Source organism: Pagrus pagrus, assembly GCF_965226575.1.
Source record: "Pagrus pagrus genome assembly, chromosome: 13".
Taxonomy (NCBI): Eukaryota; Metazoa; Chordata; class Actinopteri; order Spariformes; family Sparidae; genus Pagrus; species Pagrus pagrus.
In genome coordinates this window covers 6,245,792-6,261,268 of record NC_140197.1, presented here as the reverse complement: position 1 = coordinate 6,261,268, position 15,477 = coordinate 6,245,792, and the positions used below count along the sequence as shown (strand labels likewise).

Below are 15,477 nucleotides of genomic sequence, written 5' to 3'. Positions count from 1 at the left end.
TAGCATCCTGAGTTTCATGTCTTTCGGACAAACCAATCTGGAGATATGCAACACTTCCTGTTTAGAACGAAATCTGCAGGAAGTTTTTTAATAACTTGAGCATTCTTTGGAATATTAAAATTCTTTTAATAACTTTTTGTCAGGAGCATCCATCCTTTGGGAGGAAGGAAAACTAAAAATAATTAAAGCTGCAAGCAGCGATGAACGGGCCCTCGCAGTCCACGCACGTTGGGCGTGCTGCTGTCGCAGCGTGCTGCTGTCGCTACATGCTGCTGTCGGGGCCATGCTGCTGTCGGGGCATGCTGCTGTCGGGGCTTGCTCATGCAACAACTTCCGTTGAGGAATCAAAAGTGAAGGCAGTCAAGCTGTTATTTCATCATTTAGCAATAAAAGCGCCCCCTATTGGCCGCTTTGCACCAAATTTTTCACAAACCGTCATCGGGCCATGGAGCACAATAAAAAAAAAACTTTAGTGTGAATGGGACTGTATTTCATCAAGATATGGAAGATTGTCTGTGTTACCACAATGTGCAGGAAGTTGTTGTTTCATATTTTGGCCGTTATTTGGACTATCATAAATCTTTTAATAAGTTTTTGTCAGGAGGGTCCACAGATGCTGTGTGCAAAGTTTTGTGCAAATTGGAGAAATTGCCTGGGAGGAGTTTGAAAAAGTAGGTTTGTGACATTCCGGAATGTGCAAATGGAAATGTACTGCGAAAGTGGGCGTGGCCTAATTCACACAATTCAGATGAATGCAGGGAACAGGTAGACATATGGTTTAACAATGTGGTCCATATAATGCGGGAGTTAATAGGCAAAAACGGTTTTGTGTTGAAAATAGCGCCACCTGTTGGTCATTTTTGGTGTGTGAGTTACAGGCACCAGTCTATAGCACCCCTATGAATTTCATATCCATAAGTATTATGGTGTGGGCACAGTGCCAAAAACAAAATGAAACTGCCGCCAGAGCGCCACCTAGTGTCAGATCGGTAAGACCTTCGTCAGCCATCCTCAGGAGGGCATTTGCAATAAGTGTACCAAGTTTCATGTCAATCAGACAATCGGATGTGGAGATATAAATTACTTCAATTTAAAGAGCGCCACCTAGTGGTGGTCGGCCAAAATTTGGCACAGAGCCTTAGGGGCTCATGGGGAAGTAGGATCCTGAGTTTGAAGTCATTCGGACACACCAGTGTGGAGATATGCAAAACTTCCTGTTTTGAGCGAAATCTGCAGGAATTTGTAATTTAATAACTTGAGTATTTTTTGGTATATCAAAATTATTTTAATAACTTTTTGTCAGGAGGGTCCACAGATGCTGTGTGCAAAGTTTTGTGCAAATTGGTGAAATTGGCTGGGAGGAGTTCGAAAAAGTAGGTTTGCGACATTTTGCGAGCTAGCGAAAAAAAACGGTAGGCGGATATGGGCGTGGCCTATACCCAGAGATTCAGGAGGATTCACTGAACGCGTGGATATAAGGATTTAGAATGTGCGACAAAGTGTGTGGGAGTTATTAGGCAAAACGCACTTTCCTTGATAACAGCGCCACCTAGTGGTGAAAATTCACAACGACGACAGATTATACAATTTTTCGCCAGGTGTGACGTATATTCCAAGTTTGGCGAGTTTTGGGGTATGTTCAGGCAGTGAAAAATGCGATTATTTGGGACAAAGAAAAACTAAAAAAAAAAAAAAAAAAAAAATCTTTACAAAAACAATAGGGTCCTCGCAGGTTTCCTGCTCGGGCCCTAATAAATCATTACAATTACAATAGGGTCCTCACAGGTTCCCTGCTTTCCTGGATAGCGAGCATCAAACATTGCTCACATCTAACACTCACATGCAGTTGGGATACGGTGTAAGTTCAGCAACTGCATCGCTGAACTCTGTGCTGATTCTGACTGTCATAGTTTAGTAGTTCCTACAGTCTGTTCTGATGCAAACTGTCCTGTACAAAATGATATCTATACAAGCACTGTTTATAACAATAATAGCTCATCAGCCACATACCTGAAATAGAGTTATTAAACCATGATTGTTTATGTGGTTTTCTGTTACTTCCTGTTACTAACCACAAAGCTGTGAAACACAGATGAGCTGACGGTTGAATGTTGGTGCTACTGATTAAGACAATGATATAAAATGATTCAGTTGAGCTTAAGGATTTTGTGTTAAGCATGTGTGTTTTTGTGTGTGTGTCTGTGTGCATTATCCAGACCTGGTATGTCTGCTGTGCAGAGGAGGCGTGTCTCTGTGTGTCCTGGTGAGCCTTCAGCAGCAGGTTGACCAATCGTGGAATTGCGCCTGCCTCCCTCAGAGGTGCCTGATTGGCCGGGCACAGTGCCAGGTTCCGGATGAGACCTACCGTAGCCTAAGGAGAGGACAGAGATCAAAGACCTTTCTCCATTTGGGTCAGCTTTAAACGCTTCAAATGGTCTTTCCAGTTGCTGTTTGGAGCTTCAGCAAACTGCATGCACTGGACTCATGTTTACCAACCAGTGTGTGATGATTCATATCAAAGGAAACCACAGGGATGAGAGGAAAAAGATCTAACAGCTTTTCATGGATGGAACGCTCACTCACTGGTGAGGAGACAGCTGGACCAACTCCCAGCATCTGCATATCCACAAGAGCTCAGTGCTGTCTCCCTGCTACACCAAAAAGAAATGAAAACCTCTGATTTTACTTTTAAAGCACTGCATGCATATCCTGTAATCCTACAGACATTTGCAGAGGGAAAGCATGTTGGGAAAGTTCCCAAAAAAGTAAACACATTACAAATACAGCAAAACTCAGAAATCATGGGGAGGAAATTACTATATGAAGGTTTTTTGGAAAGGTTTTTGATCCACAACCCTGTCTTTGAGTCCAATCATTCTCTCATTTCAGCAATTGTTCCTAACGTCTGCATATTATATTACCATAAATGTTTACATCAACCACTGGCATTGATGTATCATCAGCTGTTCATAAGAACTAGCATCATATGTTCAGGCAGACCCAAAATTTATTTTACTTCTAAGTAAACTTCAACTTTTTAATCAGAAATGTTTTTTAAGTTCTTGTACATTCTTAGATAACATATAACATTTGATTACTTTTGTGTGTTTAATGAATACAGGAGCTTATGGAAAAACATGATTCAATTCCTAAAAGAAAGATGTGTAAATATGTTCGACTAAGTCCAGTTGTAGGCGGGAGTAAACAAGCCCCAGACTTGCCAATACAGGCTGGAACCAGTGGGCCAGGCCCTCGCCACCCAACCCGAGGTGCCAGGATGTTTTACTACAACTTATAAGCTTTTCCATGTTTTACAATACCGACCACTCATATTATGAGGGAAAATACTTGTTTTTTCATGTTGAAATGTATGTGCAATGAACTGAAGTGAAGAAAATAAATCAGCAGGGTTTGGAGGATTACTTTAATTTTATATTCCCATCAAGTTACTAATTACCTATTACAAATGCAGTTAGTGTCACAATATTAAAGTCATATAACTTCATTAGTTTCCTATGGATTACTTCAATAATCAAATCAAAGGACAAGACAAGACAAATACCTTGCACTGTAACGTGATATTTTTTTATATTTTCTGCTTTAGACAAAATAACGGTGAAACTCTCACCCAGTTAAAGCGTTTTTTCACCAGAGGCCATGATAATAAATTGACAGCTGTGAGATAAGTTATGGTTTCACTTTAGACTGTAGTGGTGTTGTGAGATTTGCAGGGCGTTGTAATGTGTGCATATACATGGCAGTATATTGTTGACATTCAGTATTTAATGAGTAGGTATGCTATGACACTACTCACCGTAGGGTCAGAATAATCGTGTCAGGTCAATAATCATGGTCGATGAATAAGTCTAACATTCAGCGTCTCCATAACCATAGTAATCCACTGTCACTCCTGCCTGCCTGCAGAGGAGAGGGAGAAAAGTAACTGACTCTGGTCTATCTGTGTGCTGTTGAGTCCTTTTTTTGTGCCGTTATCAGTTATAAATTTGTTTTGGTTTTTTTGCTGTGAGAAAATGGACGTGTGATTTCAGAGCATGTAAAAAGTGTTAATTGGGTGAGTCTGTCATGTCAGTGCATGAGACATGGCAACCCTCTTCGAAATTGTAATCCTGATAATAATCCCCATTTTCACAAAATGTGAAAGATGTGTAATCTGATTGCATCTTTTCAATGGAACACAGTTACCTTTTTTTGGTATCCTAATTATGTAACTTGGTTTGATTTCTGCTACTCCCCAGGCTATCAGCATTAGATTTTCATAACATGGATGTTTTTTCACTGAGAAAGAACATGGTTGAGTGCAGTTATGTGTTGGAATAAACAACTCAGCATTTCATAAAGCCATAGAGGCCAGTGTGAGCACCAACCAGGACTTCAGTGTTGACTTCTAGTTGAAAACTGGATGATATTTGGTCTGGATGTCTAAAATATCTTTCCCCCTCTTTTCAAACAGCTAAAATACGGTAAGAAGATTGTGCACAAAACACAAATGCGTAATCATTTTAATAATTTGTTCATTTGTAGGTTGAAAGAAAGAAAGTATTGACTTATGTGAAAGGTATTAGATAGATAGATAGATCTCTCCCCACACCTCCTCCCCTGGTCTCAAGACTCACTACACACTACAACCCAAAGACTCTACACCTCCCCCTCCCCTACTTGTCACCTCTACAGTGAGCATCGCAGTTGACCATGTTAGGAGACATCTGGTGAGACTCCACTCAGGCAAGGCTGCAGGTGCTGATGCTGTCAGCCCCAAGGTGCTCAAAGCCTGTGCCCCCCAGCTATGTGGAGTACTTCACCATGTCTTCAGCATGAGCCTGAGTCTACAGAACAGTGATCATCAACTGGCGGCCCGCGGGCCGGTTCCGGCCCGCTGAACCTTCGGATCCGGCCCGCAACTGGATTCCAAAATTGTGAGGATCAAAGAGAAAATATTGAGTGGTCCCCACTATTAAAGCAACAGAAAAAACAACTGAGACTGAAATAACTATCAGATGTCATGGTTCAGCGTCTGTTTGTTTCTGTTTCCTGTTTTACTTTGAAGTTTTGCCCTTGTGTGTCACGTCCTGCTTGACAGTTCCTCCTGTGTGTTTTTCCGTTGATTCCCTCACCTGTCCGTGTCCCTCCTCACTCCACCTGTTTCTCATCCCCTCATTAGTGTTGTCAGTATTTAGTCTTTGTCCTCCCTCTTGTCTTCGTGAGTCTGTTTCATTTCTCCCTCCGTGATGTTTTGTGATTTCCCGTTCCCGACTTTTCTCCGTGTTAGCGTCTGTTAGCCTGTGTCCGTCTCTGTCCGTCTTGGTCTGTCTTCCTCTGTGTTTCCCCTTGTTGTCACCCTTTGTTCTCCACCAGCTTCTTCCCCAGTGTTTCATCCAGTGATTCCTCGTGTCTCCCGTATTGGTATGTTTGTAGTTTTGGTGTCTGGTTTCTCTTTTGGTTTGTACTTTGCTTTTGTTTACACTTTGTTTTAGCTTTTAGTTGCTACTTTGTTTTTGTCCTTGTGACGCATTTTTAGTTGCCTGCCGCCTGTGTGTCTGCATTTGGGTCCTCCATTTTTGTATAACCCCTAAGCCTGACATCAGAAATCCCCACCTTTTATGACTCGCAGTCTGTTTACGTTCCAAAAGGAGGACAAACTCGCTGCACTGTTTAACATTCATTGTTTTACACACTGTTCTTCTTTGACATAATTTTTCCACATGCCCTTGCATGACAAACCAACTGGCATAACTTAAAAGAGCATGGTAAATACCGTGGTAACAGAACAAAACACAAGTCACAAATAATGCTCGGCACATCAAATAAAACGTTGAGTAGGCTAGACTACTGCTGGTGGTTGACTGTGGTATAGGTGATAGGAGCCTGACTGGTATAGGCTAAAAATGCCTTCAGTTTTGTAATAAAATTAAAATATCTAAACAATAAACATGAAACAATAATGTTTTAGGCCAAAATGTGATTTTTATATCATTTAATTTGAATGTCCGGCCCACAAGGTGTCTGTCCGGAAAAATTCTGGCCCTCCGACAAATGTAGTTGGTCACCCCTGCTACAGAGGGTCCCTGTGATGTGGAAGACATGTGGTCTCTGTGGTTTCAAGGACTACAGACCTGTGGCACTGACCTCCAACATCATGAAGACCCTAGAGAGACTCATGTTGGAGCAGCTCCTGCCCTTGGTCAAACCACTCTTGGACCCCCTACAGTTCGCCTATCAGCCCCAACTTGGATTTGAGGATGCCATCATCTACCTGCTCAACCGTGTCTACGCCCAACTGGACAAGTTGGCAAGCACTGTGAGAGGAATGTTTTTTGACTTCTCCAGTGCATTAAACATCATCCATTGGGTTCTACTGGGTGAGAAGCTGACATCGATGCAGGTGGATTCCCCCCTTGTGACCTGGATTATTGACTATCATGACTGGCAGACCACAGTATGTGCGCTTACAACACTGTGTATCAGATAGAATGGTCAGCAACACCGGGGCCCCACAGGGGACTGTCCTCTCTCCCTTCCTCTTCACCCTCTACACCACAGACTTCAACTATTGCACAGAGACCTGTCATCTCCACAAGTTCTCAGATGACTCAGCAATAGTTGGATGTATCAGTGAAGGTGCTGAGGATGAGTACAGGACTACTGTGGACAACTTTGTCACATGGTGTGAGTGCAACCATCTACAGCTCAATGTGACAAAGACCAAGGAACTGGTTGTGGACCTGAGGAGGACCAAGGTGCCGTTGACCCCTGTTTCCATCCAGGGGGTCATTGTGGGCATTGTGGAGGATTTCAAGTATCTGGGAGTTCAAATTGATAATAAACTGGACTGGGTTAAGAACACTAACGCCCTATACAGGAAGGGACAGAGTCGTCTCCATTTTCTGAGACAGCTGAGGTCCTTCAACATCTGCCGGACTATGCTCAGGATGTTTTATGAGTCTGTGGTGGCCAGTGCTATCCTCTATGCTGTTGTGTGCTGGGGCAGCAGGCTGAGGGTAGCGGACGCCAAAAGACTGAACAGACTGATCCGCAAGGCCAGTGACGTTGTGGGGGTGGAGATGGACTCTCTGACGGTGGTGTCAGAGAGGAGGACGCTGTCCAAGTTACATGTCATCTTGGACAATGGCTCCAACCACTCCATGACGTGGTGGTCAGCCACAGGAGTAAATTCAGTGCTAGACTGATCCCACCAAGATGCACCACAGAGCGCCACAGGAAATCATTCCTGCCAGTGGCCATCAAACTGTTCAACTCCTCACACTGAGTGTCAGACACTCTGAGTCAATAGGAGGACTCTGGATGCTTTGTTTCTCTCTCATGTGCAATAATTAAGACTGTGCAATAACCCATATTTCAACTGTAGCATTATTATTATTATTATTATTATTATTATTATTATTATTATTATTTATTACACTGTATATAAGAATATATTCTAGTAGAATGTACATTTCTTGTATTTTTGTTCTGTTTCTGTTGTTCTTGCTTATATATAGTTTTTTATAGTATAGTATTTTTCTGCATGTTTCTGGGACTTTGAATGGGAGCAGCTGTAACACAAGCAATTTCCCCTCGGGGATCAATAAAGTATTTCTGATTCTGATTCTGATTATCCACTGATAGGTGAAATGTGGTCTACATGAAAAGGTAATTTCAATGCAGCTTATGTTTCATATAAAATGTCATAAAAATGAAATTGCAAGAAGCTTCCAGGACACTGTAATGGGAACAGTTCTACATATAAATGTAAAATAAGACATTTCCCTTACGTCTGAAAAGTGCATGTGCAAGAACTTAGACATTTTAGCCACTTAAATTGCTTGAAGGTCAATTTAACTCTGACTTGGAAAAACACCCACCCCAGCCACAGTCTGTTCACCCTGCTGTCTTACAAAAGATACAGAAGTTCCCGCTGCCATACCACCAGGCTACAGAGCAGCTTCATTCCCCAGCCCGTGAGACTCCTCAATTCATCATCAACCCTCTTTCAAAAATTTTTTAGCAAGACTCAAAGGACTCAAACATTGTTTCATTTAAACCCTCGTGATTAAAAAAAAATAACAATAATTGACCTTGTACCTTTTAAACCTCACATAACAAGTTTCAAGATAATAACAATAATCAGTTATGAATTGGCATCACCAGGTCAGTATGGCTGCATATACTTAAAAGTGCATGTGCAAGTACTTAGGCATTACAGCTCTGACTACTCTGAACTGGGACTTGTGGAGCAAGCTGCACAAGCTGAACAAATAAATGCCAGGGTTTACGCCATAGGAGTACATGGGGTAGCTGTGGCTCACAAGGTAGAGAAACGTTTCATCCTTTAAAACGTGCAAACGATAGCCTTTCTTCATGGAGCCTTACCAAGAAACCACATCCAAATTTCTCAGTTGAAAGACAGTATTGCAAATCCCAATGAAATATGATCTAAACAGGAAATTTTGGCGAGCCTAATTTGTCGTTTCCCTGTAAGTGATATATTGTTTTTACTACCATTCTTGTATTGACATATATTGTATGGCTACTTATGAGTAAAATTCCATAACCTAACTTTGAAGTCAAACATTTTTAAATGTGTTTTGAGCTGAAAATATCAGAAATGTGATTAAGCTCCGGCTTGCTGTGTTTTTAAATAGAGTGTCCTTGCTTCAATAGTAAGCCTGATGAAAAATTAAATTAAGTTAGTTAAAAAACAATATTCAGAATCTTGGATCATGATGCAACAGCCCCTAACAAAATGTGGATCCTGGCTTTGAGCCTTATATCCTGATTTTGATCATACTCGAGATATATTTACACGGAACATGAGAAATCCAGCTATTCATCTTCCATTACACATGATTCTAACAGTACCCAAGTCTGATCATCTGTACAGTCTTGTCTTGATTCCTCACCATCTCAGCCATTATGTTCTGGACTGACAAAGAATGTAAAAAAAAAAAAAAAAAAAAGCCTGGATAAGGTGTTACCATGTAACAGTATATTGGTTTCTTTTGGAGTACTGCAGATAGCAGATCCAGGTTTCTAAAACCAGTGTAAGATGTTTACATGCGCAACACACAATTGTGATACTCTAGAATTCTCATGTGCATGTAAACACAATGGGCCATCTGCCAGACATCAGGGGCTAGTCCAGTCAGTTTTCTCTGGTGACGCGTCTGACAACTGCCATTGCTATAGTGGCATCTTACTGCAATAACACTGTAATGTGTGAAAACAGTTTTACCGTTTAACTACTACTGCCACAAAATCTGTCCTGGAAATCTGTTCAAGCTGTTATTTTTAGTATATATAGTATATTTTTAGTATAGAACAGGTAAAACCTGTTCCATGTTGAAAATACAGTCATTTGAATTTCATTCAAATAGAGGTTATAATACTCAAACAAACTAATTATTTTGAGACTGCATAACATCCTCATTCACAAATGATCCCTTCATCTGCAAGCACTGATCAGCTGAAACATCTCTGCTTCTATTGTCAGTGTAAATGTGTTAATTTCTACTCTGCTGCCACGGTAATGGTGCTGTAACACATACAGTCATGGTCAAAAGTTTGCATACACTTGTAAAGAACTTATCATGGCAGTCTTTAGTTCAATGATTTCTACAGCTCTCATTTTTCTGTGATGGAATGAGTGCAGCACATATTACTTTGTCACAAAAAACATTCATGAAGTTTGGTTCAATATTGAATTTATTATAGGTCTTGTGAAAATGTGACCAAATCTGCTGGATCAAAAATATACATGCAGTAATTCTAATATTTGTTTAAATGTCTTGTGTCCATTTTCACCTCAATTAGGTGTTTCAGATAGCCATCCACAAGCTTCTGGCAGGCCTGATTTAGCCATTCCTTTACTACTTTTGATGTTTGATATCATTGTCCTGTTGGAACACCCAAATGCACCCAAGACCCAATCTTCTGGCTGATGATTTGAGGTTTTCATGAAGAATTTGGAGATAATCCTCCTTCTTCATTATTCCATTTACTTTCTTTAGAGCACCAGATCCACTGGCAGCAAAACAACCCCACAGCATAATATTACCACCATCATGCCTGATAGTAAGTTTGGTGTTCTTGAGGTTAAATGCCTCACCTTCTCTCCTCCAAACATATTGCTGCTCAATGTGGCCAAACAACTCAGTTTTTGTTTCATCTGACCACAGAGTGTTCCTCCAGAAGGGTTTTTATTTGTCAATGTGAACAGCAGCAAACTTCAGTCAAGCTTTAAGGTGTTGTGTCTGGAGCGAGGGCTTCTTTCCTGCACAGCAGCCTCTTAGCCCATGTTGATGTAAAACACACTTGACTGTGGACACTGACACCTGTCTTCCAGCAGCTTCTACTTCATGTGTGGACTTGCCTTTTGGTGTTTTTTTTGGTTGACTCTTCACCATCCTGACTAGTTTTCTCTCAGCAGCAGGGGACAGTAATACAAATAATTGTTTGCACAGCTGATCTTGGGACCTGTGACTGCTTTGAAATGACTCCAAGTGACTTTTCTGACTTGTTCAAATCAACAATGTGCTCTGTCAGATCAATGCTGAACTCCTTAGACTTTCCCATTGTTGTGTTTGTGGCTGAGTCTAATGGGTGTATCAAACAAGCCCTGAATGGGCCAGAAAAGTAACCAGCTGTTATCAATCATAATCGCTCAGAAGAAGTTAAGAGGCCATGTTACAAAGAAAACGTGATTCACACAATTTTCTATAATCACCAATATCTGTCATTAATTTATTGTATGTACTGTATTCACCAGCACCTTTTCTTCAAAGACTGGCAACGTTGAACTGGGCCTAGATAGCACACAGCATAGCATAGCACAGCTAAGCACAGGACTTTTTAACTCTGGTTGATGTAATGCACATGTGTTCAATCTATGTGTTTGTTCACTGTTTGGGTGTTAGTGTGATCTCTGTGTAGTCAGATTTTGGTCGTTTGCTTTGCGGCTGAGTTGACATTAGTTGAATTGTGCTTCACACAGACTCAGGGTCTTTGCATGCAACTAACTATCTTCTCTAACACACACACACACACACACACACACACCGTGTATATTAGGGTTGTCACAAGAACCGATACTTCGATACCAATTCGATGCCGACACGAAAAAAATAATACGATACTTGCTTTTTTCTGGTAACGTCAGAACCAAATATACAACTTTTCACTCGGCGAGCCGTGTCGATTCTTGGCAGAACTGATGGGGGCAGTATACGCGTGTGAGCCGCACAGAGCAGTCAGCGGCGCTGAAGAAGGAAACCTGCCGTCTTAGAAAAAATGGCTTCAGCAAGTGAGAGTGAAAGCACAACACGTCGGCTCGTCGACAAGACAGGTACTAAGAGTCGCGTGTGGAAATATTTTGCATTCGAGGCGGATGAATACGGAGCAATTCTAGACTCAAACATGCCGACATGCAAACAGTGCCTCAGAAGTTTTCAAACGAAAGGAGGAAGCACGTCAAACCTGGCCAAACACCTCAAAGACAGGCACCCCGACTTGTTTAGAGAATTCAGTGAGTTTCAAGTGAATTTCCGTTTACTATCACTGTTGTGTCACGTCATACGTTAACCCGAATATGCCTACGTTCCGTCATTTGGGCATGAGAGTCAGCTGGGGCGCAGGCTTCTACTCTCGCCCAGTCGCTCACTCATGTAGATGTTTAACGTAATGTAACGGTACGGTCTGCGTCATTATACGTAAGGTGACATGATGAGATACTGTCTGACAGTCTCTTACCTTCTGTTATTTAAGCTAAAAGTACCTTTTGGCAGTTGGCAGCTGGTACTGCAATTTAAATTCTGTGCAAAAAGATGTTGAAGCACAGTGGTGTTAAATACTTGACAGTTTTAAATTCACTAATTTATTGAAAACTGTTTCAAAGTACATGGGTTCTGTTGGTTTTTTTTAAATTGTGGTATCGAATTAGTATCGAGAATCGTGGAAATTCACAGGTATTGGTATCGACTACTGAAATTCTGGTATCGTGACAACCCTAGTGTATATAGTACATGTTAGTTAGAGTGTGTGTTTTCATTTTGTGTTAAATAAAAGACTTGAACCTACATGCTGTCTATTTAATATTGTACAAGTATTTATTTAATTTACTCACTCTACATTTTGTCTCATTTATTTCATTTACTCACTTATTAAAAAAATATAATGTAATATGTAATATAATAAAACATGCCCTCTTTCACCTCATACAGTTTCATACCCTACAAATCTTCTCCCTGTTTGTCTTTTTGCTGTTTTGTATTTCTCCCCCTTTGTTCCTTCTGCAATTATTGCTGCTGTTAGTCTTTTTTTTTTTTCTCGTATTATTATTATAATTATAATTTATTTTTGTTTGTTTTTGTTTCTTTGTTAATAGTTCCTCTGTCTCGTCTTGTGCCATGTTATATATATTAGAGGTGGAGCCGAACCTGAAAACGGTATTCGGAAAGGCACAAATAACGTGTTTTTTACGAATACTTATTTCAAACAAATACTTTAAAAAATATTTGTATTCGGGAACAAGAAAAACATCATATCAAAAAGCTACGTTTCCTCATGAGACCGCAGTACATGCCCGGATGAGTGAGTGAGTGACGTTCAGGAGTCGGGGGTGGGGGCGGGTGGGTCGAAACACCGCTGTTCCGACCCCCCCGCCCCCGCAGCTGTCCATGGTGCTGCTGGACCAGGTGACGTTGTTTACACTCTGCGTTGTGGCTTGTCTGTGAAATGCGCGCTGCTCAGGGACTGGGCAGATCTGTCCCACTTGCTTTGTCCCTCACTCCGTTGGGAGATCTTCCACAGAGTAAAAGAAATACACATTGTTTCTCTCCCCCGCTCCGCTCGAGCGCGGCTGAACGCGGCTTGAGCCCACTTCACGGGCGCGAGGCTGCTGCAGCCGGCGACCCTGCTGACAGCAGACTGGGGGAGAAAAAAAATTCTTTGCTCGGTGCTTTGGTTGGGTTTTAGGCAATGAAGAAAGGAGTTGGTTAAGTTTAGTAAAAAGACCAGGTAGAAGCCTGAAGCATAATGACCGCTAGCTATAGGCTACTATGTCATATTATTTACAGATCAAGTTTAGTTCTTGGAATTCTGTGCATTTGAAAGAACAGTTCTTTTAAGTATTATTTGTTTTTATTCTGTCTGTTCAACGTCCTCCAACAAGGACGGGTGGTGGTGGGGTTCATAATGTTCACAATGATATTTTATTAGTTGCTGGTTTAACCAAATACAAATATCGGCTGCTCTACACACCCCTAATATATGTATGTTCCCATTCCTCACTTGTACTGCACCTAAAAAAAGGAAAATAATAATAATAATAATAATATTGTACAAGAGTGAATGTTGCCAACCTCTGCTCTGTCTAGGACTCCAAGCTGTTATGGTAATTTTGGTTGTAGTTATTAAGATAATTATTAATCAGAGTTACAAACTGACAGTTTAGTGCCTTTTTATGAGATTGATTTGGTGAATTGGCTATCTTTTCCCTTCTTTGAGGGTGGTGCCCACGAGGTGATCTAATGTAAATTGGATATTATTATTTATCATAATCAATACTTATCCCTGATAATCGTTAATTATTATTGTTAGCCAAATTAACCAAAATTCCCTATTAATGTTGCATAAAGCATGACAGAACCAAACTTCATGAATGTTTTTGTGACAAAATAGTATGTGTTCCACTCATTCCATCACAGAAAAATGAGAGTTGTAGAAATCATTGGAACTGAAGACTGCCATAAACAAGTAAACTTTTGTAGCACGTCTGTGGCATATTGCACTGTAAAAAAAAACTGCAAAAAAACGGTCAATGACTGGCAGCTACGGCTGCCAAACAAAAACCGTAATATTAAAGTAAAATATCCTAATTCAAATAAAGTCCAAAAAAATTACTTTTACAGAAATTTTCATTGAATTTTCCGCAGAAAAATACCGTTATTTTACAGATTTTTCCTAAATTATTACAATCAAACACTTTTAATAAAGTGAAAATGCTAAGAGTTCTGCAGAAAAATACTGTTATTTTACATATTTTTCCTAAATTATTACAATCAAAGACCTTTAATAAAGTGACAATGCTAATAGTTCTGCAGAAACATACCGTTATTTTATAGATTTTTCCTAAATTATTACAATCAAAGACCTTTAATAAAGTGACAATGTTAAGAGTTCTGCAGAAAAATACCGTGATTTTATAGATTTTTCCTAAATTATTACAATCAAACACCTTTAATAAAGTGACAATGCTAAGAGTTCTGCAGAAAAATACCGTTATTGTATAGATTTTTCCTAAATTATTACAATCAAACACCTTTAATAAAGTGACAATGTTAAAAGTTCTGCAGAAAAATACCGTTATTCTACAGATTATTCCTAAATTATGATCAAACACCTTTAATAAGCCTTAAAAGCCACCTTAGAAAAACAGTCAAATGACTGGCAGCTACGACTGCCAAACAAAAACCCTAAATATTTTCACTGTGCCAATTAAAGTAGGGTGGGGAACTTAATTACAATGAAATACACACCACTGTTGATTCTAAAACCCTTTATTTAATGTATTGAGTTGTAAATTTACAATATCAACCAATTATTCACAAACAGTTCTTCAGAGCCCCCCAGGAGGAACTGAAAAACTAAAAATTCTATTTCTCCATATGTGTATCTTGTCTGTTAACAGTGAGGTCATGATTTCACCTTTGAAACAGGTGGAGAGCTTATGGGCTGAGGGGGTTGTGGTCTGTTGTTTTTTAGCTTGTATTTTCCAATTCAGCTTTGTTTTCCACAATATTCCCCTGACCCTTGGGGGCTCTGTATACTGTAGTTCTGATAATATTTGTAGTATTTGTGGACAAGCATTACATTCTTGATTTAGAACCCGAATATACAGTGTACTATTAAGTAAAATCAAAACATACCACAAAAGGTCAATGAATCTGTACCAGAAGTGACAATGCAACGTAGCAGATAAAGAAGAATCATCCTCCAAATTGCCAGTAATCAGCTGGATCTTTGGTGCATCTGGGGGTGGGGGGAAGGGAAAAAGACAAAGTAAGATCCACTGAAAAGTCCTTACTATAAAAAGTAGGATTTATTTATTTATTTATTTATTGTTTTACTATTTATTTTAACAACCATGAAGAGTTTGCTTTGCTTTGTTTGGGGTGTGGCTCAATTCAAACAGGCTCAAGAAATAATTGTCTCTCACCATTGACTGCCATACAAACCTTTTCTGAAATAAGGTCCCATGGGGCACACTGAAAGGAGCGTGACTTCGGCTCTCTATTGTTTTAGTAAAACTATTTACAAATGTGTGCGGAGAGTTGTGTCTGTATCTCAATCCGTGTGTGTGTAATCAGATTGTAAATGTGAAAAAGAATCACACAAATCACCACACACATTTGCAAATCTACCGCGGCAGAAGTGTGGCAAAAGTCACGTGTGAAAAGACAGCCA

At 40.1% G+C, this 15,477-nt stretch overlaps 1 protein-coding gene across 2 annotated transcripts in view; it reads right to left on the bottom strand.

Moving 5' to 3' along the window:
- LOC311267680 (junction plakoglobin-like) overlaps nt 1-15,477 on the bottom strand; it is a 341,412-nt gene that overhangs the window by 58,303 nt on the left and 267,632 nt on the right. For both annotated transcript variants that reach the window (XM_084370873.1, XM_084370872.1), the window contains exon 11: nt 2,219-2,371. In XM_084370873.1, coding sequence (XP_084226999.1) covers nt 2,219-2,371 — 153 coding nt within the window. The remainder of the gene's footprint in view (nt 1-2,218; nt 2,372-15,477) is intronic.